At 50.8% G+C, this 25,814-nt stretch overlaps 3 protein-coding genes across 6 annotated transcripts in view; 2 read left to right on the forward strand and 1 right to left on the reverse strand.

Annotated features, from left to right (window-relative positions):
• Positions 1–194: 194 nt before the first annotated feature.
• ATRIP (ATR interacting protein) lies at positions 195–16,819 on the forward strand. 3 transcript variants are annotated; one of them, XM_029243230.1, is made up of 13 exons: positions 195–473; positions 2,362–2,492; positions 3,172–3,342; positions 4,914–5,032; positions 6,637–6,794; positions 8,044–8,139; positions 8,458–8,587; positions 8,777–9,466; positions 14,844–14,980; positions 15,139–15,230; positions 15,685–15,765; positions 15,985–16,237; positions 16,652–16,819. In XM_029243230.1, the coding sequence occupies exons 1-13, from the start codon at positions 227–229 to the stop codon at positions 16,717–16,719; spliced, it is 2,373 nt and encodes a 790-aa protein (XP_029099063.1). In that variant the 5' UTR covers positions 195–226; the 3' UTR covers positions 16,720–16,819. The 3 variants fall into 3 exon arrangements, 2 of the variants coding, with proteins under 2 accessions (XP_029099063.1, XP_029099064.1); XM_029243231.1 differs by having other exon boundaries at positions 15,142–15,230; XR_003796752.1 differs by lacking the exon at positions 16,652–16,819 and having other exon boundaries at positions 15,669–15,765.
• A 527-nt stretch (positions 16,820–17,346) lies between these two features.
• Positions 17,347–18,979, forward strand: TREX1 (three prime repair exonuclease 1). Its single transcript, XM_029243239.1, has 2 exons — positions 17,347–17,481; positions 17,800–18,979. The coding sequence occupies exon 2, from the start codon at positions 17,821–17,823 to the stop codon at positions 18,763–18,765; it is 945 nt and encodes a 314-aa protein (XP_029099072.1). The 5' UTR covers positions 17,347–17,481; positions 17,800–17,820; the 3' UTR covers positions 18,766–18,979.
• A 69-nt stretch (positions 18,980–19,048) lies between these two features.
• SHISA5 (shisa family member 5) overlaps positions 19,049–25,814 on the reverse strand; it is an 18,937-nt gene continuing 12,171 nt past the window's right edge. Inside the window, exons 1-4 of one of the 2 annotated variants that reach the window (XM_029243241.1) lie at positions 22,179–24,029; positions 20,677–20,792; positions 20,316–20,528; positions 19,049–20,234 (exon numbers count right to left, since the gene is read on the reverse strand). In XM_029243241.1, coding sequence (XP_029099074.1) covers positions 20,155–20,234; positions 20,316–20,528; positions 20,677–20,792; positions 22,179–22,183 — 414 coding nt within the window. In that variant the 5' untranslated portion in view covers positions 22,184–24,029 and the 3' untranslated portion in view covers positions 19,049–20,154. Of the gene's footprint in view, positions 20,235–20,315; positions 20,529–20,676; positions 20,793–22,178; positions 24,030–25,814 lie in introns of those variants that run through there. The other variant, XM_029243240.1, reaches the window with a different exon arrangement.

Raw genomic sequence — 25,814 nt, forward strand, 5'->3', positions numbered from 1 at the left:
AGGGCTGGGAGCGACCGAGCTCCTCAGGCACCCAGTTGAGCACCGCGGCGCGGTCTGATTACGTCATTCATCCGCGCCCACCGACTGGAAGGTGATTGGCCTGTTGGCTAGGGGGCGCGGCCACAGCGGCTGAGGCGAGCGGCAGCGCGCGATCGGTTGGTCCAGCCCTCCGGCCTCGAGGTTACAGGCCGGACTCGGTGCCTTCGGATACCGGCTGGCGGCAGGCATGGCTGGAATCCCCGCGCCAGGCAGCAGGAGGCGGAGCGGGCCCCCGGCACCCAGTCCTGGCCCGCCGTCCAGCACCCAGCACCCTCCGAGCAAGCGGGCCCGGGGCTTCCTCGCGGCCGCCCCCCCAGACCCAGAAGACCCATTCGGCGCGCACGGGGATTTCACCGCCGACGACCTGGAGGAGCTCGACACCCTCGCGTCACAGGCCCTGAGCCAGTGCCCGAACGCGGCTCCGGACGTGTCCAGTGAGTGCGCCTTTTCCCCGAGGGTGGTGCAGACCTCGCTAGACCCACTTGATGGCTGTGGCTTAAGAACCCCACGACCGCTCTTCCGGTGTCTTGAACTCACACTGCCACTTCACCTTTTAAAAATATAGGAACAGTTTGATTTAAGCAGCGGCGTGTCCCAAAAGGTCCTTTGATTTGGGGGAGAAATGTATCAGGAGTGTCAAACAGCCGATTTGGAATACCGAAAGCTAGGTTAACATTTTACTTTAGTTTCTATACTTTGGACTACTAAGGTTCTTAGTTCTTTACTTTAGTTTCTATACTTTGGACTACTAAGGTTCTTAGTTCTTAACAGAGATCCTTGCAACACGACTACCACCACCAGCAGAATCATCACTGCCTACACATGGGGGCCCATCATTATGACAGGTTTGGGAGGCTTTAGATCTAATGAAGACCACCTTTTCCCTTGGGCCGCATGAACATAAGAGGGGCCTGGCAGAGGCAAGAGATAAAAGAGACTCATTCTTTTATACAACCAATAAATCATACTTAGGTGCCCAAACATTAGGAGCTGCAGACACTTAGCAATAAACAAAAGACAAAAGCCCCCTCCTTCATGGAGCTTACCCTCATTCTAGTGAAGTCTTGTGGGGCTGCCAGGAAGAGAAATCTCTACTTGGATGTCTTACATGCATCTTATATTCCACACAATCATTTCCTGGAAACCCAGTCATCCACCAGCATCTCCAGCATGGTGCCTGGCGAAGCATTCAGAAAACACTCAGAACATTTGATGACCAAATGTTCTGCATGGCAATGACTAGCACCACTCTCCATCATGTAGCACAAGGCAGGCAACAGCTCCCTTTCCTTGACCATGGATCTGATTCCTTTCCAAATCCTGTAACTTTACCTTCTTCATCCATCTCTGGAATCCATCCTCTCTGCATCATCTCTGCCATCTCCCTGATCTGTGTTACCATCACCCCTCTCCAGACAATAGTCTGCTAAATTGTTCCCACATTTCCAGTTATGACTCAAGTCAGAGTTTATACCACAGCCAGAGTGATCTTTTCAAAACTAGAATCTCTGTGTCACACACAGATACACGTGAACATCCCTAGTGAAAGCCTTTAATGACTTCACACTACTTCTAGTATAAAGATCAAAATCCTTAACATGGACAGCAAGGCCCAGCATGGCCTGTCCCTTTCCCTCTCCTTCTTTGGGTTCTAGCCACACTAACCTTCCTTCATTCCTTGAATTCTCCCTGCTTCCTTACAATACAGAAACTGCACATTGCTGTTTCTTACACACTGAGTGTTCTTTCCATCTATTCCCCATCGCCACTCACCTGGTTAGTTCCTGCCTGTTCTTCAGCTCTCCATTCAGTCATCACTTACCTGGGGAAGCCTTCTATTCATCCCATTGGATCAAAGCCCCTATTATAGGCTTTTCTATATTTGCTCTTCTCTGCAGCTCTTATAGCAGTTGAAATTTTACATTTATTCTTGTGTTTTTGAGTGTCATGTAAGCTCCATGAGTGTAAGGACTGTATCCATTTTGCTCACCATTGTACCTTTCTTTAGAGGCTAAAGCCTGGCATATTTTAGGTGCTCAGTAAATATCATTGAATAATAGATCACTGAGTTCTGACCAGTGAGATTCCCACAGCACCTTTCAGCCTTTAGATGAGACTCTTAAAACTGGGTGCAGAATGGGGAGAGGGTGGCAGGTTCTGTTATTTCCTGAGGATTGATTCATGTTCTTATGTTGTAAAATACCTGTAGTGCTTACTAGATCTTTCTCTAATTTGCTTTCAAAAGTGATTGTTTTCAGCATTGTCTGGCTAAAGTGGGAAAATGTTGGGTCCTAAAAAGTATACGGGAACTGTTTTTTACAGATGTTCATAAGGTCCCCAGATTAGATGGGATGTCAAAAAATCCTGCAAGGAAAAACAGAGAAAGTGTTCCAGTTAAAGATAATTTTGAATTAGAGTTACTTCAGGCACAGTACAAAGAGCTTAAAGAAAAGGTAAGTGATTTAACTTGTGGCTTTTGTAGTTAATTCATTCACTTATGCATGTGTTATAAAGCATTATACAATAAAATATATAAAAGTTTTAAAACAAGAGTCCAGATTCATCCCCATGAATTGGGGGAAAGAAAGCCAGAAAATTTTGGTTGAAACTAAATCCTGAGATTCCTAACAACTAGGGCAAGAAAGGAAACACTGTAAACCATATACAAAAAGAGATACAAACTTTCTGTTGTAGCACTGAGATAAATTTATAGCCTATGTCTTATATAAGAAACAACATCATAATGGTTGCTATTTTCATTAGCAGTTTTGCAAAAAAGCAAACATTCTTCATATGACTATCTATAGGTCCCTAGAAAAACCAAGAACATAATGTAGAATTTTAGTTCTGTGAAGTGTGTGACCCAGATTGTTTAATACCTCTTAGAGCCTATAGAATCTGCATGCAGAAGTGACAAGTGTGTCCTTAAGCTATCTTGCTGAATATCCACTGTCCCAGGAATGGGCCTAGCAGATCACGGTGATGTCTGATTGGTACAGATATATTTTGAGCACTCTGGTCTGTTGGACATGTTTTAAATGTGTTTCTTCATCTCCCCAGCTATATGTTGAAACATGTACATATATAATTTTCCCTTACAAACTTTTCACAACATCAATTTGGGATTTACAGATGAAGGCAATGGAAGAAGAAGTGCTCATTAAGAGTGGAGAAATTAAAATTTTACGGGACTCACTGCATCAGACAGAATCCATTCTAGAGGAACAGAGAAGATCACATTTCCTTCTTGAGCAAGAGAAAACTCAAGCACTCAGTGACAAAGAAAAAGAATTCTCCAAAAAGGTGACCCAGAGCATGTGTTTTGCTTGTATGGACATCAGCTTTGCCTGCTCAATGAGTTCCTTTAGAAGCAATGACTAAAGTTGCTTATAGATCTTCCAGGAAGATTTCAACAGTTGTTTGTCTTAAATACTTTCGCTACCAACTAATTGCATGTACTTTTCTCCAGGCTCTGAGGTTTGGAAAAGGACTTAGAAGAAACTCTGCTTTGCTGTGGTAGTCTAAGTTACTAGCTCACACTTTGCAGAAACAGCTAAAATTAGTGGGTTTTTTGTTGTGTGTTTTTTTCGTTTTTTGGCAGATCAGAAACTCAGTTGACCTAGCTTAGGCCAAAAGAAAATGTATTGGCTTCCATAACTAGGTCTGGGAAAACAGGTGTGCTGGGGCCTCAAAAGACTCAAGATTTGCCACGACTCATCTTTATTCTCTGTACTATTGATAGGCTCCATCCTTATGGTAGAGGATGTGTTCCCCAGGGGCTCCTGGGCTCATATTTCATAGCTCCAGAGCAGACTGAAGACCTAGGGTTCTTTATCTCCAAGTTTTAAAATTCTGGGGAAGGCTCTAATTGGTCTAACCTGAGTCAGGTGCCTGCCTCTGAACTAGTCACTGTAATCGAGATAATAGCTCCCATTCAAATCACATATTCAAAGGTAGGAAAATGATGTTTCTTAAGGGAGGGAGATACTGTTCTGGGGAGAAGAACAGTGGGTGTCCAGTATATACCACTTTCCTTCACTTCCCAAGGCTTCAAACTTAAGGATGTGGGCCTTATTCTGCCGTTACTTCATTCAGCAAACTTGGCAGTCTTTAAAGAAGCACTGACCTGTGCCCAAGACTAACAGCAGTAGTTGCCTTTCCATATACATGATGAAGAGCAATGGGTTTGCAATCAGACAAACCAGAGTTTGAATCTAGGCTTTATCATATTCAAGCAGTGACCTCAGGGTGACGACTTATGCTCTATGATTCATTTCCCTTATCTGTTCCAGAAAATAACCAGAAGGGCTGTCGTGAGACTTAAATGGTCCTGCCCTTGTGTCTGGTGCTGTGCCTGGGAATGGCAGCAGTTACCATTGGCCAGAACAGCAGGTCTCCCCACCCTGTACAAGGTTTTGGTAAAACTCTTCTAAATACTCAGCCCAGACCTTCAGGAAGACTTGGATTGTGCACCACTATATTCACTAAAAGGTCTACATGTTACCGTGAGATATGGTACCTTGTCAAGCTCTGTGCTGGGCATTTTACATTCACCATTCTTACTTAATACCCCCAACCAGGAAGACAGGTATTTATGTTACAGAGAAGCTGGAGTTCAGAGAGGCTGAGTAAATGGTATTTGAACCCTCACAAACTACCCAGCTATAGTTCAGATCAAAATATCTTTCTAGAATACCATGTCATCTTTCAGGAAGAAGGTTAAAGCTTGATATTTTAGGACATTTATGTCACAGCAAACTTTTATACTATCTCTCATTGCTTGTTTTTCCTTTACTATCCTGAGATTTTGAAGCCCAGAGCTGTTTCTGTATATGTGATGAGGCCTCTATAAGTATGCTTCTTTTGCCTTCCAGCTCCAGTCATTGCAGTCTGAACTCCTGTTTAAAGATGCAGAGATGAATGAATTAAGGACAAAGCTTCAAAGCAGTGAACGAGCTAATAAACTAGCTGCTCCCTCCATTTCCCATGTCAGGTAATGATGGTGCTAGAGGGAGAATACAGTTTTGTATCGTTTAGTAAAAAGTCTGAATAACAATGTCAGGCTAGTCCTGAACAAAGGTCGTTTAGACTCTGCCACTGGGGCATAGATGCTCTTTCCCGAAGGCCTCAAAGATGGTTTGGATGAGACTAGAATGGTTTGGGGCATCATAGCATAAAGGCCCCGCACTCCAGAAGTGCTTCCTCCCTGTAGACTTTATAAACACAACACAACTCCTCGGGATGAAGAGAGGCTGGAAAGATGCTCTCCAAACTTTTGGAGTGGACCAGTCTTCATTTTTATGTAATTTGTTTCAAATAAATGATTTTGCCCCAACTGTATTTCAGTCCCAACTGCTTGGAATATTTTTTCTCATTTGCTGTCCAGCAGTCCCCACCTTTGCTGCAGATGTGATCAGCTTGTTAATGGTCCGTCCTGTCCCCTGCCTGCCAAAGAAGTCTGGCACACTGTCAGGATCAGCCTTGAAATTTGAACAGTGTGGGTCAGGTCGTCTTTTTCTGGTATTAAACATTCTGCTGCTTTTGCTTATAATGGGCAGGATGTGAAATTGAACTTTTCTTGCCTTGCGTAGCCCAGGTAAGACAGGAGAGCAGAGGGAGTCCATCCTCACCTCTTTACACCAACAGGAGGGCCTCAGCATTGTCTGATCCAATCAGAGGGTTAAGACTGCTTCTCTAACATAAAGACCCTGGCACCAAGGCACTGGCTCAGTTTCCAAGTTGCAAGACACAATACACCTTTTTCTAGACCCTCTTTCTCCTGATAATCTTTTCATTCAGTCCCTGACTATTATAAAAGAGGTTGTTCCAAACTAGTGGTTACCAGGGGGGAGAGGAAATGGGAAAAAGGCAATATAGAGGGATAGGGGAGTAAGAGGTATAAACTATTAAAACTATAAAATAAACTACAAGGATATATTGTACAACAAAGGGAATATAGCCAATATTTTATAATAACTATAAATGGAGTATAACCTTTAAAAATTATGAATCAGGGCTTCCCTGGTGGCACACTGCTTGAGAGTCCACCTGCCAATGCAGGGGACACGGGTTCGTGCCCTGGTCTGGGAGGATCCCACATGCCGCGGAGCGGCTGGGCCCGTGAGCCATGGCCGCTGGGCCTGCGCATCCGGAGCCTGTGCTCTGCAACAGGAGAGGCCACAACAGTGAGAGGCCCGCGTACCGCAAAAAAAAAAAATTATGAATCACTATAGCATTTGCTTATAACTTATATAACATTGTATAGCAACTATATTTCAATTAAAAAAAAAAGAGGTTGCAAACTGAAAAGATGTTTTGGTGGAACTGGAAATAGTAATGGAGTTATAGCCAATACTTTTGGGTGATTGGAAGAAGGTGGAAGCAAATGAAAGATTTTTTTTTTCAACAATTTGAATCAAAACGCCTTGAATTTTGCATTGCTATCCTGACAAAGAATAACAAACGTGTAATAGATAAAATTTTTGGTCAAATCACCTAGATAGGAAAAGTTTAAAGTTTGTTAGAAGTTTTATAACCAGGTATTTTACATGGTGTTAGCAGAATCATTACTTTGCTTTCATAGTTAACTTTTTCCAGTCCTAGGAAAAGCCCTTCTGTGGTTATAAAGCCAGAAGCATGTTCTCCACAACTTGGAAAACCATCTTTCCCTACAAAGGAGTCTTTTAGTGCTAACATGTCCCTTCCCCACCCCTGCCAGACCGATCCAGGATATAAGTCCCTGATGGGCAAAGAGGGTAAGTCAGTCTATCCATCATCTATTGCTCTATATCAGACTACTCAGACTTGAGCCTTGAAACATTTGAGTATTTATTTTCTCCTCGTTTCTGTGGGTCAGCAGTTCTGACAGCACAGTGGGGATGGTTTGTCTCTGCAGGCACTGAAGGCTTGTAGGGTGCTGGAGGATCTATTTCAAGGTGGCTCACTCACATGTCTGGCAGTGGAATTCCTTTCCACATGTGGGCCTTTCCACAGGGCTACTTGGCTGATCTCATAACCTGGTAGATGGCTTCCTCTAGAGCTAGCAAACCCAGAGAGATAGGTGGAAGCTATCCTTTTTATGGCCTAGCCTCAAAAGTCACATAGCATCACTTCTGCCACATTCTGTTTGTTAGAAGTGAGTCATTGAGTCTGGGCCATGTTCAAGGGGAAGAAAACTAGGCTACACCCTTTGAGGAGAAGTGTGTCAAAGAATTTGCAGGCATATTTTAAAACCTCCAGTCAGCATCCATTGCCATGCCAGAAACACAGCTAGTATGCAGGAACATGTGCTCCTTTCATCGCCCAGCTGAGTCCAGACTGAGGGAATGCTACTGCTTTCTAGAGAGACAATCTAGCATTAGTAGGTTTTCACTCTGAGACTGTGCTATGCCAGTTTATCTTACAATTCAGATACATTGCCTTTCTCCTACCATCAACCCTTTCAAGTCATTAGTATCACGCCACCCCTGAGAACTACAGCTACTAACATTTTTGATATTTAGCAACTTCAGGAGAGGTTATCGGGTGGTGTTATGAGCAGGCAGTGGAGCCCACCAGCCTGGCCGAGAGTCCCAGTCACACTGCTTACTGGCTTGTATGATTTGAGCAAGTCCCTTAACCTCAGTTTTCCCATATGTAAAACAGAGCCAATGATAACACCTCCTGGTTGGGTTGCTGTGAGGAACAAGAGAGCTAGCATGTATAAAGCTCTTAGAACAGTGTCTGGCACATAATAAGAATCATATAAAATGCTTTTATGTTATTGCCTGATTTTGAAGTGGGGCAAACAATTTAATTTTCTTTTCCTTTCCTTTCCTTATGCAAGTTCCTGTTTTATATGAGGAAGGCAAAGATGTGAAGGTTCTTGAGTTGCTTTGGCTCTTGTTTTGATCCAAAGTTGAAGAAGTAGAACAATGTATGTTTTAAACTCATTACATTTAAGAGTTTCTGATACACTTGTGCTTTTGTGTTCCAGTTTTGATTAACATATTATCTTTTATTCAGAGAATAAGACCCACAGTCTGGGAGATGACCCGATAAAGCAAGAACAGTCCCAGAAAAGGCTTATTGACAGCTGGATGCAGAGGTCAAACACTCAAGGTACCAGAATGCCGGCTCCTTCTGCAGGAGGCCTTCCTGGGTCCGATCATCCTCTGTGATGCTGCAGTGGAATTGCCTAGGGAACTGTCCGGGGCTCAATCAGCACCCCAGGCAGTGCTTTAGAGGGTCCAAGGGAGTAGTAGTCTGTGGCTTAAGCAGAAGACTATAAAATGGAAGGGGCCAAGAGCCAGTATGCCTCCGAGCCTTCAGTACCCACAGGTGTCTCAAGGGAACTTAGTGGCAGTTTAGAGGATAGTTGGCATCATAGAAAAGCACTCTCAATGTCAGAACCTACTACAGTCACCTTGTCTTCTGCAGGCTCCATTTTGATAAACCTTCTCCTGAAGCAGCCTTTGATCCCAGGGTCACCCCTAGGTCTGTGCCACCTCCTGAGCAGTTGTTCTGAGGCTCCTACCGGCACCCTGTTCCAGCTATCCGGGCTTGGCAGGTAAGCATAAGACTCCTAAAAAGCTTGTTTGGAAGAAGTTTCCAGGAAGCAAGTCCCCATCTGGTCCTGACCGGCCTAGGAGGTCTGCTCTGGGCAGGAAAACTAGAGAATTTAGCAGGCAGGTTATTTGGGTCCCTTGACCTTATCTCCCTCTCACACTTGTGTGTTTTCTTTTGTGTCTGTTGCTAGTACCTCGACTGGGATTTCAAGCCTGAGGACCACAGGTTCTTGTGATGGGTCATTTCCCCTCTTGGCCCTGAGAGAAGCACAGAACCTGGCACTTACTGGACTGAATCTGGTGGCCAGGAATGAAGGCTCCTGTGACAGAGACCCAGCAGAGGGAGGCGGAAGGGCCTTCCCACTCTGCCAGCTTCCTGGAGCTGTGCACCTCCTCCCCCTGGTACAGTTCTTTATTGGCTTACACTGCCAGGCTCTGCAGGATTTGGCAGCAGCCAAGAGAAGCGGAGCGCCTGCGGACTCACCGACACATCCCTCCTGTGTGAGCTCTGGGGTAGAGGTCAGCCCCGAGGACTCACTTTGCAACCTGGAAGGCTTCTCTGTGGCTTCACTAAGCGTTCTTCAGCACCTGGTGTGCCACAGCGGAGCAGTCATTTGCCTGTTACTATCAGGAGCAGGCGCCGATTCTGCTGCTAGGGAAGGAGACCAGAGCCTGGTTGACGGACATGGTCGTGGGGATGTGACCTCAGCCCCAGGGAGGCTTGCTGGTGACCAAGGCCAGCATCCACTATTGAAGATGCTTCTTCAACTTTTGGCTTTCTCTTCTGCAGCAACAGGTCACCTTAAAGCCAGTGTCCTCAGCCAGTGCCTTAAGGTTTTGGTGAAATTAGCTGAAAATGCTTCCTTTGATTTCCTGCCCAGGTATAACACAGCATGGGAGTCATGATTCCTTGTGGGTCTTACCCGGCCTCTTGAGGTCTGTCCTGTGGCCCCTGTACTTGTTCCCATCTTGACTCGTCCATACTGCTCAGCTCTAAGCCTTGGTTTAGGTTCTTAGCTAGAGTTCTGAAGTGATGGGAAGTGGGGCCAGGAGTTAGAAGAACCAAGGAAGTGGTTTATTTGGCTTAGTTCTGCCTCTGGATAGTAGGTAAGCAAAAGACACATGTGATAAAAGAAGGCTGCTAGTCACTATGGAAGAGTGTCCTGACCCCGAAACAGACAAAGGCTGAATCAAGAGGCCTTTGAACCTGGGACATGGATCAGGTGAAGACCAGATTTCACAGCCACATTGAAGTTTAGTTTGGTGGGGTTCCCTGAAGAAGCAGAGGGTGTGTGGAGGGTCTGCAGCTACAAGCTGACCTTGCTGGGCATCTGCCCATCATCATGGTGTCCACCACTGGCATGAGCCACAGGTTACATGCTCTTCTTAAGGTTTGTTGCGGAACACTGTTGTCATAAATTCCTAGCTTGGGATTCCAGACCCTCAACACTGGGAGGGTAAACACCACCCAGCCAATCCCCTCGTCCTGTAATCCCATCTCCCCCTCAGCATTCCACCAAGAGGCCAGTTCCTCTGTTGCATGTCTCTTAAGCCTTTTTGTCTCTGAACTCAGAATACCTGTTTGCTAAAAACACTTCTGGATCCTGGTTTCCATATGAATATATTCTGGCTTGTCTGGTGCATCCTAAAGGTGGTGCTTAGAGCTAGACACAGTGTACTGCAGAGTAGTGTGAGCAGCAAGGTAGGCGTGTTACCACCACCCAGGTGCCTGGCGGGGGGCCCAGCTCATGGTGGCTGATTGCTTCTTTTTTTATTATTGAGTCTTCTCTTTCATTTTTTTTTAATTCCGTAGTGCTTTACAGTTTCCAAAAGGTTCACACACGATTTCATATAATCCCATAACAATGCTTTTTTTAAATCCCCTACTCCTATATTGCCCTTCCTCCCTTCCCTCTCCCCACCGGTAACCACTAGTTTCTTTTCTGTGTCTGTGAGCCTGTTTCTTTTTTGTTTTGTTCACTAGTTTGCTGTATTTTTTAGATTCCACATACGATATCATACAGTATTTGCCTTTCTGTCTGACTTATTTCACTTAGCATAATGCCCTCCAAGGCCATCCATGTTGCTGCAAATGGCAAAATTTTGTTCTTTTTTATGGCTGAGTAGTATTCCTGTGTGTGTGTGTGTGTGTGTGTGTGTGTGTGTGTGTGTGTGTGTGTGTACGTGTACCACATCTTCTTTATCCATTCATCTGTTGATGGACACTTAGGTTGCTTCCATACCTTGGCAATTGTAGATGATGCTGCTATGAACATTGGGGTGCATGTTTCTTTTCAAAGTAGTGTTTTTGGTTTTTTTCAGATATATACCCAGGAGTGGAATTGCTGGGTCACGTGGTACTTCTACTTTTAACTTTTTGAGAAACCCCTATACTGTTTTCCACAGTGGCTGCACCAATTTACATTCCGCCAACAGTGTAGGATGGTTCCCTTTTCTTCACATTTGTTGTGTTCTTTTTGATGATAGCCATTCTGACTGGTGTGAGGTGATATCTCACTGTGGTTTTGATTTGCATTTCCCTGATGATGAGTGATATTGAGCATCTTTTCATGTGCCTGTTGGCCATCTGGATGTCCTCTTTGGAAAAATGTCTTTTCAGTTCTGCCCGTTTTTTGACTGGGTTGTTTGTTTGATGTTGAGTTGTATGAGCTGTTTGTATATGTTGGATATTAACCCCTTATCGGTCATATCACTTACAGTTATCTTCTCCATTCAACAGGTTGTGTTTTCATTTTGTCTATGGTTTCCTTTGTTGTGCAAAACGTTTTAAATTTAATTAGGTCCCATTTGTTTATTTTTGCTTTTGTTTCCTTTGCTTTAGGAGATGGATCCAAAAAAAAAAAATTTGCTGCTATTTATGTCAAAGAGTGTTCTGCCTATGTTTTCCTCTAGGAGTTTGATAGTAGCTGGTCTTCCCTTTAGATCTTTAATCCATTTTGAGTTTATTTCTGTATATGGTGTTAGAGAATGTTCTAATTTCATTGTCTTACAAATAGCTGTCCAGTTTTCCCAGCACCACTTATTGAAGAGACTGTCTTTTCTCCACTGTATAGTCTTGCCTCCTTTGTTACAGATTAAATGACCTTAGGTATGTAGGTTTATTTCTGGGCTCTCTATTCAGTTCCGTTGATCTATGTGTCTGTTTTTGCACCAGTACCATACTGTTTTGACTACTGTAGCATTGTAGTATAGTCTGAAGTCAGGGAGTATGATTCCTCCAGCTCTGTTCTTCTTTTTCAAGATTATTTTGGCTGTTTCAGGGTCTTTCATGTTTCCATATAAATTTAAAATTTTATTCTAGGTTCTGTGAAAAATGCCATTGGTAACTTGATAACAATTGCACTGAATCTGTAGATTGCCTTGGGTAGTATAGGCATTTTGACAGTATTGATTCTTCCAATCCAAGAACAGGGTATATCTTTCCATTTATGTCATCTTCAATTCCTTTCATCAGTGTCTTATAGTTTTTGGAGTACAGGCCTTTTGCCTCCTTAGGTAGGTTTATTCTTAGGTGTTTTATTCTTTTTGATGAGATGGTAAATGGGATTGTTTCCTTAATTTCTCTTTCTGATAGCTCATTGCTAGTGTATAGAAATGCAACAGATTTCCGTATATTAATTTTGTATCCTGCAACTTTACCAAATTCATTGATGAGCTCTAGTAGTTTTCTGGTGGCACCTGTAGGATTTATGTATAGTATAATGTCATCTGCAGACAGTGACAGTTTTATTTCTTCCTTGCCAATTTGGATTCCTTTTTATTTCTTTTTCTTCTGATTGCTGTGGTTAGGACTTCCAAAACTATGTTGAATAAAAGTGGTGAGAGTGCTCATCCTTGTCTTCTTCCTGATCTTAGAGGAAATGCTTTCAGCTTTTCACCAATGAGTATGATTTTTTTTAATTTTATTTATTTATTTATTTGGGCTGCATTGGGTCTTAGTTGTGGTATGTGAGATCTTCGTTGAGGCATGCGAGATATTTAGTTGCAACGCATGGTCTCTTCATTGTGGCACACGGGCTTCTCTCTAGTTGTGGCATGTGGGTTTTCTCTTCTCTAGTTGTGCGTGCAGGGTCCAGAGTGTGTGGACTCTGTAGTTGTGGCACGCAGGCTCCAGAGTGTGTGGCCTCTGTAGTTTGCAGCATGTGGGCTCTCTGAGGCACACAAGCTTAGTTGCCCCAAGGCACATGGGATCTTAGTTCCCCGACCAGGGATCGAACCTGCGTCCCCTGCTTTGGAAGGTGGATTCTTTACCACTGGACCACCAGGAAAGTCCCTACCAATATGATGTTAGCTGTGGGTTTTTCATATATGGCCTTCATTATGTTGAGGTATGTTCCCTCTATGCCTACTTTCTGGAGTTTTTCTCTTAAATGGATGTTGAACTTTGTCAAAAGCTTTTTCTGCATCTATTGAGATGATCACATGGTTTTTATTCTTCAGTTAATGTGGTGTATCACATTGATTGATATGTGGATATTGAAAAATCTTTGCATCCCTGTTTCTTACTTTTTAAATGAATGAATTCCAGGAACCACATTTTTAGCAGTTCTCTTGGTAGATATATCATCATTCTATTCCTGTTGAGCTTGTCCACAATAACATCAAAAAACAGCCATTTAATGGGTGCTTACTGCAGGCCAGACACAGATGCCTTCTGTTCACTAGCTTGGATGGCACCCTCAGAGCCCTGTTGTCTTCACACCCAGTACAGAGCCTGGCTCACTGTGAGCAGTCAGTGTTTGTTGAATGAATAAACCCCATGTTGAGGTAGGGAAACTTGTCTGAAACCCCAGAGGGAGTATGCTAGATCAGCCAGTTAGGCTCCTGAATCATTGTTCTTGATCACTGTCTGATGCCACCTCCCACACAGTGCTTCTCTGAATTCCTTCATGCTTGCAGGCTGAACCCCATTACCACACAGCTTCTTGTTCACCTTGAAGTAAAAGCCAGGGACAGGTGCTACCAAGGCTCCATAGCAGTATACGATACAACATGAGCATCCAGGCAGGCTGTGATCTCCTATGAAAGGCACCACTGCCCACCCAGGCTTGAGGGCACATCATCCCCTCAGACTCTTGTCTTCCCACTGCATCTGTTTTAGGGGCAGGTCCAGCGTAGCTCCCCAGGTACTGGCATGGCAGGCGCTTTTGAACAAAAAGTTCTCATCCCCAGCTCAGCCAGGGCAGCATGACTTATTTATTGTGCATTTAGGGGCTGTGCCAAAAAAAAAAATTTTCATTTAAAAAGGCGGCTCTGATGCTGTCAAAAATAATTTGGAAACCACTGTGTTGTATATAAAGATGGATTTTTTTAGTTTCAGGGGCCATTTCTGGCCTAATAATGAAATTAGGTAGTAACCGGTTAAATTCCAGTTTCCCACAAAGTTCCACACTCCCTGGTGACTAGAAACATTCAGCTTGTCTCTCATACAGGATTTGCTCTAAAATGAGTTCGCCCCAAAAAGACCTTGCTTCCTAATGGTGTACAAGGAATATTCTTAACCCTCGGTGCCATGTGCATGAAAAGGGACATACCCGCAGAACTGCCCCTCCCCCCACCCACGAGGCTGTGTGGGTTGAGCAAAAAGCAGTGCTTGTCTTTGGACTCGGTTCCTTGGTAATGAATGCGCCATCCCTTTGCCCCCAAGACCAGGGGGAGAGTGCCCAAGCCCCTCACCATGCACACCCTGAGTGTGTACCTTCTCATACGTGGCGGCAGAGGAGCTGGTGTTTCCCGACAAGTGGGGAAAATGAAGTCTTCCTTGCCCAGCGAGTGATCTCATAAGATCCAACCATAGCCAAGTCCACATTGTTGCTGCTGATGCCTGGCCAGTCCTCTGGTGGTGGGCACAGGACGTTTCTCTCACACTCAAGTTGAACCTGCCTCCCTGTTTGGGAGCAGAGGCAGGAAGGAGCCCAAGAGTAGTGCGGAGGCCGGCACCCAAGGTCCAGGGGGGCACCTCGTATTTGCTGGGTGGCACTGTGCCAGGTAAGGGCCTGTCATCTCTAAGGGATGACAGGCCCTGTCCCTCACAGCAGTCCCACAGTGAAGGGTAGTACCCACTCGTTCACCTGAAACAAGTATCAGCAAGTAGGGTGGCATTTGAACTCAGGTCTGTCTGAATCGAGTCTCCTTTTTACTGGCCTCTTCAATTTCCTGTTGCCTATCGTGAAAGGTGAGGGTGAGTTATGGGATTGGGTTGGAGGTGTCACGTCTCTCTGGGGCCCTGTGTTTCAGGTTCCAGTGCATGTTCCGGGTGCTGCCACAGTGCCTGCGCCCAGAGACACCCCTGCCTAGTGTGCTGCTGACTATTGAGCTCCTGTCCCTCCTGGTGGACCATGAGAAGCTTGCACCTCAGCTCTGCTCCCACCCGGGTAAAGCAGGCCGGGGGCGCGCGTCTGGACTCCTGCAGCTTGGAGGGAAGGGTGGTGGCAGGGGCAGGTCCAGGGCCTCCTGAGGGCTTCTGCAGCTTGTACCTCAGGCACTGGGTGAGAAGGCGGATCCTGAGTGAGAGGTGGTGTGTCCTTTCCAGAAGGCTGCCTCCTGCTGCTGCTGTACATGTACATCACATCAAGGCCTGACAAAGCTGCCTCAGAGACACAGTGGCTTCAGCTGGAACAAGAGGTAAAGACACCAGAGCCCCTTTTGTGCTGCTCACCAACCCACCCCACCCCACCCCACTCCATCCCACGTAAGAGCCACTCTTCTCTTTCCTCTGGGAATTAAAGGAAGCTTTAATTCATTTTGGTAACACGTTGAGCCACAAGCAAGGTAAACTCATTTGGGGGGCTCCATACTACACAGATACAGTACAGTCGGAGCCCAGGGTATCCTGGGACTTGGGAAAGTTGCCTGGTGGCTGGAGGTGGGCACGGAGGCAGGTGGGTCAGTGGTGAGACACAGGTGTTGGTCCTGAGTGTCTCCTGGGAAGGTCCCAAAACACTACCACCTCTTGGATCCCATTAGTGCAGACAAGCAGTTGCTGAGGCAACTGGAGCTCTTGTAGAAGGCTGAGAAAGCCCTCACTGTGACCAGGGCCTCACTGTGCCATGGATGGGACAGTCTGTTCTTGTTCTAGGCTGTGTGGCTCCTGGCTAAGCTTGCTGTGCAGAGCCCCTCCTCCCCAGTCACTGGTTCCAGCTGCCAGTGCAACGTGGAGGTGAGTGCCGGGGGCAGGCAGGGGCCGACAGTGGGCAGCTCTGCTGGTGAATGACAGGGCCCCTTGAAAGCATCCCATGCTCCTTCACCAGGGCTAGACCCTGGTGCCACTGTTCAGAACCTTCCTCACCCGGGTGGCTAGGAAAGATGCTGCCCAGCTAAGCAGGTTGTCAGGGTGCAGGGACCACCTGGCCTGACCTCAGCCTGTGCCCTCCCTCAGGTAGTCAGAGCACTCACGGTGATGCTGCACAGACAGTGGCTGACTGTGCGGAGGGCAGGGGGGCCCCCGAGGACTGACCAGCAGAAGCGGACGGTGCGGTGTCTGCGAGATACAGTGCTGCTGCTGCACAGTCTGTCCCAAAAGGACAAGCTTTTCACTGTGCACTGCGTGGAGGTCCTGCATCAGTACGACCAGGTGATGCCAGGGGTCAGCATGCTGATTCGAGGGCTTCCTGACGTGACAGGCTGTGAAGGTGAGCCTGCAGGAGGGCCCCTCCCTGCCCCAGCCCACATGTGGAGTTTGCCCTGAAGTTCATGGACAAATCAGACTACCTGGCCTTAGGTCAGCACTGCTCCATCCACACAGCCTTTGCCGGCACGGGGGCCATTTTTTTTTTCTTCCCTGTCCGGTTCTTCTCTCAGCATATCAGCCTGCCTTTTGCTCATACCTACTGAGTCGGCCTGGCAGAGCCACGGTTTTTCCAGAAACATCCCTGTCTGAATTGCCTTTGTATTATTTTGCTTGCAGTAGCTGAGGGAGCAAGGCCTGGGCGTGGAAGGGACTGCTTAGTTCCTGTGGGCCTGGTGGGGAGGAGAGGTGGGACCTTCCCCAGTCCCAGCACCTTCAGGCAGGACTTCACCACAGAGCCCTCTTGTTTTTGGCTCAGAGGCAGCCCTGGATGATCTCTGTGCCGCGGAGGCTGATGTGGACGACCCCGAGATGGACTGTGGCTGAGGCCTGTGAGCATCGAGCCACATGGTGGCACCAACACCACCACTTTCCTTACCTCATCCCCTGATTAAAAGCAGTGACTGGCTGTTAAAGAAAAGGCCAGCCTTATGTTTCCTGAGTCTGATCTGTGTCGGCTAAGTGGGAGGGACAGAGCAGGAGGAGGACCCAGGGAAGGCTGAAATCCTTCTTCCTGTTCCTGGCCAGCAGCCCCATGGTAATGAATCTGCTTTGAGGAAGGAGCCCTGCCTTGCCCTGCCCTGCCTTGCCCTGCCCTGCCTTGCCTGTGGAATTGTCCTGAGTCATCACTTTCGCCTGAGGCCATGGGAAGAAACCATTGTGTGGCAGGGAAGAAGGTGGCCCTCAGCCCAGGCCTAAACCAGGGAGGCCTGGGAAAATGGGGCCAAGGGGTGGGTGCAAAATGGCCACGGCAGGGGCTCCCAGCAGGCTCAAGTCCTGGAGCTAGCCTGCCCCATAGCCCTGTCCTCCCGGTGTGAGGGTGTGAGGGCCCTGGTGCATTGTGCCAGCCAGCAGGCCCACAGCGAGAGGTCTGAGGAGGCCTTTGGGGATAGCACTGTGGGTGCCTGGGGAGGGACAGGTGTTGGCAGGAGGGACAGCCCAGGCAGGCTGACAAGCGGGGCGGGCCTTGCTCACACCAGCCGCTGGGCGGGCTCAGGCTGAGTTTCACTTCCCGCCACTGCTGCCAGCAGCAAGAACCAGCTGGAGAGCGTGCAGCACCCTGAGTCATTGCTGCCTGCCTGCTACTCGGTAAGTGAGGACCCCCGAGGGGAGGGGGTAGGGTGGGAGGGCATGGGTACCTGCCCCACCAACCCTCACCGGACTAAGCGGGCACTAGGGGGAGGAGCCAAGCCTTCCCCTGAACAGAAAACAGTGTGCTGGTCCCACTAAGAAAGCCACCCCACCCTCCCTGGCTTCCTGCCCTGGAAATGGGTCCTGGAGCTCAGCAACAGTGCCTGCCCATGCAGGGAAGGCCAGAGGGGTGCTCCTGCCCACCCCACCCCACTTGCCTTACCTCTTATCACTGGGCACTCACACACCCACCACCCAACCCATGCTCCTCCCCAGGCTCAGCGGCAGATACCCACCATGGGCTCGCAGGCCTTGCCCCCGGGTCCTGTGCAGACCCTCATCTTCTTGGACCTGGAGGCCACTGGCCTGCCCTTCTCCCAGCCCAAGGTCACAGAGCTCTGCCTGCTGGCCATCCACAGATGGGCCCTGGAGAGACTTCCTACCCATCAGGGGCCTCCTTCAACAGTGCCCCCACCACCCCGGGTGCTGGACAAGCTCTCCCTGTGCGTGGCTCCGGGGAAGGCCTGTAGCCCTGCAGCCAGTGAGATCACAGGCCTGAGCACACCTGTGCTGGCTGCACATGGGCGTCAACGCTTCGATGCCAACCTGGCCAACATGCTCCGAGCCTTCCTGCAGCGCCAGCCACAGCCCTGGTGCCTTGTGGCACACAACGGTGACCGCTACGACTTCCCCCTGCTCCAGGCAGAGCTGGCTGTGCTGGGCCTTGCCAGTGCTCTGGAGGGCGCCTTCTGTGTGGATAGCATTGCTGCCCTGAAGGCCCTGGAGCAAGCTGACAGCCCCTCAGAGCACGGCCCAAGGAAGAGCTACAGCCTGGGCAGCATCTACATGCGCCTGTACGGGCAGGCCCCACCAGACTCACACACAGCCGAGGGTGACGTCCTAGCCCTGCTCAGCATCTGTCAGTGGAGGCCACAGGCCCTGCTGCGGTGGGTAGATGCTCATGCCAGGCCCTTCAACACCGTCAAGCCGATGTACGTGGTCACAGCCTCGACTGGAACCAGCCCAAGGCCATCTGCTGCTACGGCCACGGTACCCCTGGCCAGAGCCAGGGGCACCAGCCCCAACCGTGGTGGAAACAGGAACCCTAAGCCCCTTTCCCCAGTGAAGAGCCCTGGAGCCCCACCCAGGGAGGGATTGCTGGCCCCACTGGGCCTGCTGGCCTTCCTGACCTTGGCAGTAGCCACGCTGTATAGGCTGTCCTTGGCCATACCCGGGCAGTAGGCCAAGAAGGAAATTCTGACTAATAAAGACCCTCCACAGCACCGAGTGATCACTCACCTCTACCCACCGTGGCAGCCTGAGAGCCTCCCGCACTTCTGCCCACACTGAGACACCTGGGGCCAGGGGCACAGGAAGCGGCAGTCTTTGTCCATCACCCTCCCTAGCAGGATGGTCAGACGTCTGAGCCCAATAAAAGTAGGGAAAACAAGGAACTTCAAATACTGGATGGAAATGATACCTAGCCTAAAACCCAATCCCAGCAGCCAAGAAAGGAGACAGCAGCTCCAAATAGTTGGATTTATTATAAACAAGGGTGCAGACCCTAGACTCCAAAACACATCAACAGGTACAAAGCTACTATGTGGTGAGACGTTAACGGAGGGATAGGGAACAGCGAGGTATGTGTCTGGGCCAAGAGCAGCCACCAAGGGTCCCCTCCACCTTTGGTCCAGACGACACCTTGGCCCAGGCGTCCCCACTGCCAAGACAAACTGTGGCCTGGGGTACAGGAGCTGGAAAGCCTGTGAGGCTGGTGCTGGGGAAGCAGGGACTATCAGACATCAGAGTTCCTCTGCTCTCTGGGGCAATTTTCCTCCAGGACCCAGGGGTTTCAGCCTCACACAACTATTACACACATTTTGAAACAGAAAACAGGCAAAATACTTAGCTAAAAGTAAAACAAAAACACTGCAGGGAGGACACCTGAGTGTGTAGGTGGACAGAGGCCACCCTGCCCACTTAAGGTGGCGGCCAGAGCCAACCAGGGCAGCCAGACGGAGGGTAAATGTGGGCCTCCAGGTGGTCCCAGGAGGGATGCAAGAACACAGACCAGGCAGACAGCGCTCAGGGGAGGGTGGGGTTCTGCCTGAGGCGTTTTGATATCAGGAGGCTGCCCACCCTCCACTGGGCATGGCACAGGCTCAGGGAGCTATGTGTAAGGGTTGAGACCCACCTGTAGCCAGTTCCCAAGCCTCACCCACCTGCCTGCATCATCCTCGGGTTCTTCAAAGACAAGCCTGGGGACAAGCCATGGCCTTGAGCAATGGCTAGCCATTCTGCAGAAACTGGAACACGTGTGCATCCTGCCGGCAAAAGTCTGTACTATCCTAGTGTGACAAGCCCCACTTGCTCTCCCGGGGGTGGTCTAGAAAAGAACTGTTCTTTGAATTTTGCTTGAGATTTCAGGAAGCATAATTTCGAGTGAGGAAGGCAACAGAGTGTGGTCCCAGCAACTCTGGCAAGAATTGTTCCCAGCCCCTCATTGATCACAAGAAGCCTCATGTACAAACAGGACACACACACCACGCACAGGGAGAAAAGGACCGTGCCTGCATACCCATTCACACACACATGACAGATCAAGTGGCAGCCAGAGATGCAATGTTGTGCTCAGGGGGCCGCCTTCGAGGGGTCCATGTAGGCTGGATTGTAAGGAGGCTGGCTTGCAGGGTAGGGCATGGCTGCACCTCCTGAAAATAGAGAGGACACTGGTTGGCCGTGGGCACGGCTGCAGGGGGTCCGGCACAGTTGGAGTCGGTAGGGGTACTCACCAGCCACTGTCTCATGGTAGGCGGGGGGGCCCATGGGCTGGGCCAGGTAGGGTGGTGGGTACTGCGTGGGGTACGGCGCTGCTGGCATCCCTGGCTGGGGGGGCATGGGGTGGTAGCCCTGGTACGTTGGTCCGGGGTAGCTGGGCGGCACACTTGGAGCTTGCGAGTAAGGGGTGTGCACTACTGTGGTGGCCGTGGTGGTAGTCACGACCGCTGAAAAGAGAGTCCCAGTTAGGACCCTCAGGCCTGCCACCCCGCCCTCCAGCTCAGCTCCGGCAGGCCCCTGGTAAACCACGCCCACCGCCCGGGGGGCACCCTCACACAAGGGGTCCCAGCGGGCAGGTGGGCTGGCGGTGCTTACGGCGCGGTCGGCGGCACATCTTGTACAGACAGCAGCAGGAGCAGGTGAGGCAGATGATGACGGTGACGACAGAGAGCACAAAGATGGTCAGCCCGACGGCCACCGTCGTTCCGAACCTGCCAAAAAGCCGGTCAAGGCCCAGGGCCTCGCTCCCCTACCTAGGGCCAGCAGTCCGCCCCGCACCCATGCCCGAGGTGCACCCCTCTTGCCAGAGGAGACTCTGGGCAACACAGATAGAGCAACCTCTGGGGTATGTAGCTTGAACCTGTTTCAGCCTCAGGTGTTTCCTCAAGTGTAAAATGGGGTTGACTGAGAGTCACCCGGGGGCGGCCCCCTGGCTACACCCTCAGGAGCATGGGAGAGAGTTCTTCAGGTGCCTCCCCCATACACACATCTTGTCTACCCCCACCGAGCCAGCGGCAGATGCCCATCGAGTACACGCCACAAGGCAGGCACTGTGTGGCTTGAACCAAAAACTCAGAGGTGGGCGAGACAGACCAACTCATGGCCTCTGGGAGCCCACAGATTATTAGAGGAGGCAGAGGTTGAAGGGAAAATGACTCAGGAAGCACAGGTAACGAAAACGGGGAGAAGTTCCAGGAAAGGGGAGGCTGGTGAGGCCAGGACAGTGAAGTGAGGCACGCAGCGAGCCCAGGGTAGGGCTGCTGGCCCCCGGAGTGACGGTGAGCTTGCTGGGTGCCAAGCACTGTGCCAGGTGTCCACATACACCCTCGCTCTGACCAGAAGGGCAGGTGGGTAAACTAAGAGCCAGGCGGGGCTGGAGGGGCCCTGCCTTCTGGAAGAGGCCGCCTCCCTGCCCACGCAGGCCCCTCAGCAAGGACCAGGACCAAGTGGAGAGCCCGCCCCCCGAGAACGCAGGGCAGGCCGTGGTGGGAAGTTCACCAAAGCCGACCTTCAAGGGCACAGCCACAGCCCCAAGCTGTCCTCCCCTGTTCCCCGAGGCCAAGCAGTGTGCCAGTAAAAGGCAACTGCACCAAGCACATCAAAACGTGGGAGGGGCTTGGTGAGCTTTAGGCATTCGCCTCCCCTGAGGCCTGGGGGAAGGCTGGGCACCCCCCTTCGCCCCGCCTTGGGTGGAGGGTCTTCCATCTCACAGCCCAGACGGGCAGCACAAGCTCAGCAAGGCCCGGCGCACAGCTCTGGGACAGACTAAGGACAGACCCTTCACACTCCAGACTCAAAATACCTGACTGCGTTCATAAAATAGGAGCCATTGGCCACTGTGAGGCCCAGAACAAGGCCCCAAGACAGGACCGTCAGGAGGTACCTTCCTGCCTAACCAGAGGAGCCTGTCACTGCTCCTCACCCACAGGCTCCTCCCAGACCCTCCACTGACCCAGGGATGTAGACACGCACACCCACGTTCACACGCAATCAATAGCACTCAACTGTAGGGCCACCACCACCGATCTCTAATCTCTCTTTCTCTCTCTTCTGTCTCTGTCTCTGTCCCTGACACACAGTATGGCGCCCAAGCTCACCCCATGTTAGCCTCCACCTTCACTTAGGGGCCTCCTGCACCCCCGGACTTCCCCTTTCCATCATGAGGCCACTCGGTTTCAATCTCCTCCCCTTTCCAGGAAAAGTAAAGCGAATCTCCTCGGCCCTCCCCTACCCCTGACGTCAGAGGCAGGAAGGAGAGATGCGGGGCCTCTTAAAGACACAGTGCGGCTGGCGGGCGCCCCAGCTGCTCCCAGCTGCGCTCCAAACTGGGGCCAGGAGTGGGGAGGGAAGCGCTCGGCTGTCTTCCCGGAGCTGCCTCCTCAGCCCTGCCTGCCCAGGCCCAGCTTCTCCACCCCACTGTCCAGGAGAGCCCTACCACGGGGTCCAAGACATGCCCCGCCTAGGGTCCCCAAACCACGCTCCTGCTCCGCCCAGCTCAGCCGGCCAGCCCCGTCCCAGCGGTCCCCTCGATGGGCTCCTTCAGCCATCTAAGCCTACCAGCAGACCCGGGGGCCCGCCGGCCCGTCCCCTCAGCTCCTCCTCTCCCACCAGCACATGCTCCAAGCCACAAACCTGCCTGAACCTGAACCTGCCTCACCAGGAAGATGCAGATGCCTCCCCAAGTCCCCTTGGCCACCCTGTCAGGTCTTATCTTGTCACTCCTGCTCAAAAGCCTAGTATGGCTGCTGTAGCTCCTGGGGTCACATAGGAATTTGCTTTATAATTTACTTATTAAACTTTGTGTGATGTGTGTGTGTATCTGTACTTTTCTCTCTCTGTGTGTGTATACATATATAAATACATATATAATAGTTGATAATAAAAGGAAAAAAATCTAGCATTTGTCTTATCAGATAGTAACACTTACAATAGGCAAATGTTAATCTTAATTAAAAGTCTAAATAAGGTAAAACTTGTGGGGCCTGGGACTCCCAGCCTCCCTCCTGTGTGCTCCAGCCACATCACCCTCCTTTTCAGCTTTTGAAAGCACCATGCTGTGTCCTACCTCAGGGCCTCTGCACACGCATTTCCTCCCGCCCAACTGCCCCGTCTGCTCTTCTCTTCCTCCCACCCCTACACAATTAATTCTTGGTCACTTTTCAGACCTCAGCTCAAAACATCACTTCCTCAGGGACACCTTCCCTCACCATGCAGATGAGGTAAGGCTCCTCGGTAAGTGCTCTTACAAATCAAATTCTTGTCTACCTCAGTTTATAAATACACACTCCTTTGTGTGAGCGTTTGACTAATGTGCATCTTACCTCCAGCCTGTGGATTCATGGATGCACAGACTGCACCAGCTCTGGACCATCACTGTATCTCCAGTGACTGGACATACAGGAGGTGCTCAATAAGTATTTAACAAATGAATAAATTCACTCAGGGACCCCATGGGCAGCACCTAGTAGGACAGCAAGGCACATTGCCCTGAGGAACAGCAATATTTGAGGGGTGGTTGCAGAGTGGGGCAGGGGCCTGTGGCCACAACAGGCCACGACACTAATGGAACCACACCTCCGAGAGGAAGGAATGGGGCTTCCCAAGGCTGAGGCTACCTCCCAGATCAAGGAGCCCAAAGGCCAAGTTCAGAAGGCAGGGTTGGCCTAGGCAGGAAGGGACAGAAGGCCAGGGGAACAAGAGCCCAGGCAAGGAGCTTGCAGCGGGGCTGAATGGGACGGTCCCTAGGAGGCCAAAGACTTCCAACGTCCAGACACCGAGAGGGCCGTCTCTGGAACTGAGACACCAGCACTCTCACCGCGACGCTGGCCAGGCAGCACGCGGCCGTGACACACTGGGTGAGAGAGCTGCGGAAGGAGCGCAGTGAGGGCTGAGAACTGACACAGGTTGGCGATGCCCACACCTCACCTAGTGGACCTCCCTGCCCTCCCCCTGCACCATCACAGCAGAGTCAGCGCAGAGGATCAGCAGTGACCTGCCTGGAGCCTGGAGCCAGCAGTTCCACCACTTGGGTGCTTCAAGACACACCATTCCTGCCTGATCATACTGTGAGTGAAAGGAGCTAGGAAGGGACAATGAAATCAGGACCCAAAAGAACCATGACAGGGAACCAAGGAAGCTCTGGGGAGAGGACCAGCCACTGACCATCAACAGGGCAGGACAGGAGTCACCTGCCAAAGTGGAGAGTGGGTGGAAGACCCACAGGTAACACGGCCACACCATGGGGAGCATGGAGCCCAGGCCATGACAGGCAGATGCGGTCTCATCTGCATCGCTGTGCTCTGAACCGGTGCCTCGTTCTTGGAGAACCCAAGGAGTCACCCAGAGGAAGAGCGGGGGTAGGGGGGTGAAGTCCAAGAATGAAGCGGGAGGGGTCGGAGGTGGGGAGGGGGGCAGAGCTGGCACAGGCCCCCTCAGCACATAGGGTCCTTCCCCTGTCGAGTGTCCCCCGAGCTTCCAATCAGGGCTGGACCCCACCAAGGAACCAACGCTCCAATGGACAAACAACAGTGCCCTTGGCCAAGGGGGCATCACACGAATGCTCACCGGAGAGGATGTCTCTTTGGGGCCCAGGGTGGCGACCACCTGGGGGCATCCACAGGAGACGTGTCACTGATGACCCCATCCCTCCACCCTCCCAGCACCTACTCCTGGAGCCCTAAACCTTTGTAAGGCAGGTGCTGTGCGCCACTCTGGGGCTCTGCTCAGAAGCAGAGGAGAGATGGGGCAGGATGGGGTGGGGGCCCAAGGGGGCCGAGCAGCATCCGCACTCCGGGCAGATGGGCAAGATGGCCCGGTGGAGGCAGCAGCACACTCACACCTCCGCACCTGCAGGGGTGGGGGGAGGTGCTCCTGAGCTGCCCCGGGAAGCCACTCCTCCTCTGTCCTGTATCTCCCCATGCAGGGCAGAGAGCAGGACACCACACCGCGGCCCCTTCCCTGGCAACCTTCCTAGCAGGCGGCCTCACCTCACCTCACCCCGCCAGCCCAGCCTCTCTCTGGCCTACAACACCTGGACCAGGAAGCCATGGTCCAGGCTCCCCGCCAGCTGCTGACATCCTCCGGGGAGCAGCCAGAGTGGTCTTCATCCTAAAACACCATTCAGGCCCCAGCACTGCCCAGAGCCCTCCATGGTGCCTGCCCAGGACGAGGCCCACACTGACTGGACATCAGACCCCCATGTGGGGCCAACTGAAAGCCCACAGCCTCGGGCCCCAGCGACGGGGTGCTCCCTGCATGTAGAGGGAGTGGCGCTTCCAGGTCTCAGTCTCTGACCAACATAGGGAACAGGATCAGCGGGCAGAACAGAGGGAGGAGGCCCAGCCACGGTTGCCTAGGAGCAAAGCTGCACCTCTTCCCCTCCCCCACTCACAGGAGCCCTGCCCCAATTCCTCTGCAGCCAAAGAGGCCCACACTCACCCAGGCCCACAGGGCAAGATGGGACAGGACAAGAACCTGGACCCCACTACACAGGCCCAGAGCCCAAAGTCTCTTCCTCCAAAGGGGCAACCAGGCCTAGGTGGACCTTCTCAGAGGGGCTTCTAGATCCACCGAGGTAGAGGGCAGATGGCACGTGGAACAGACTCCGCGAGGAAAACACACAAGCAGCTGCACGCCCATTCCAGCCACGCGAAATGTGCATCACAACACCCGTCACGGCGGCAACAAGACAGCGCAGGAACCTGGCCAAGGGGACTGGAGTTTGGGCAACTGGG

The sequence above is a fragment of the Monodon monoceros genome, unplaced genomic scaffold (genome assembly GCF_005190385.1).
Source record: "Monodon monoceros isolate NGI ecotype Baffin Bay Population unplaced genomic scaffold, NGI_Narwhal_1 Super_Scaffold_3, whole genome shotgun sequence".
Taxonomy (NCBI): Eukaryota; Metazoa; Chordata; class Mammalia; order Artiodactyla; family Monodontidae; genus Monodon; species Monodon monoceros.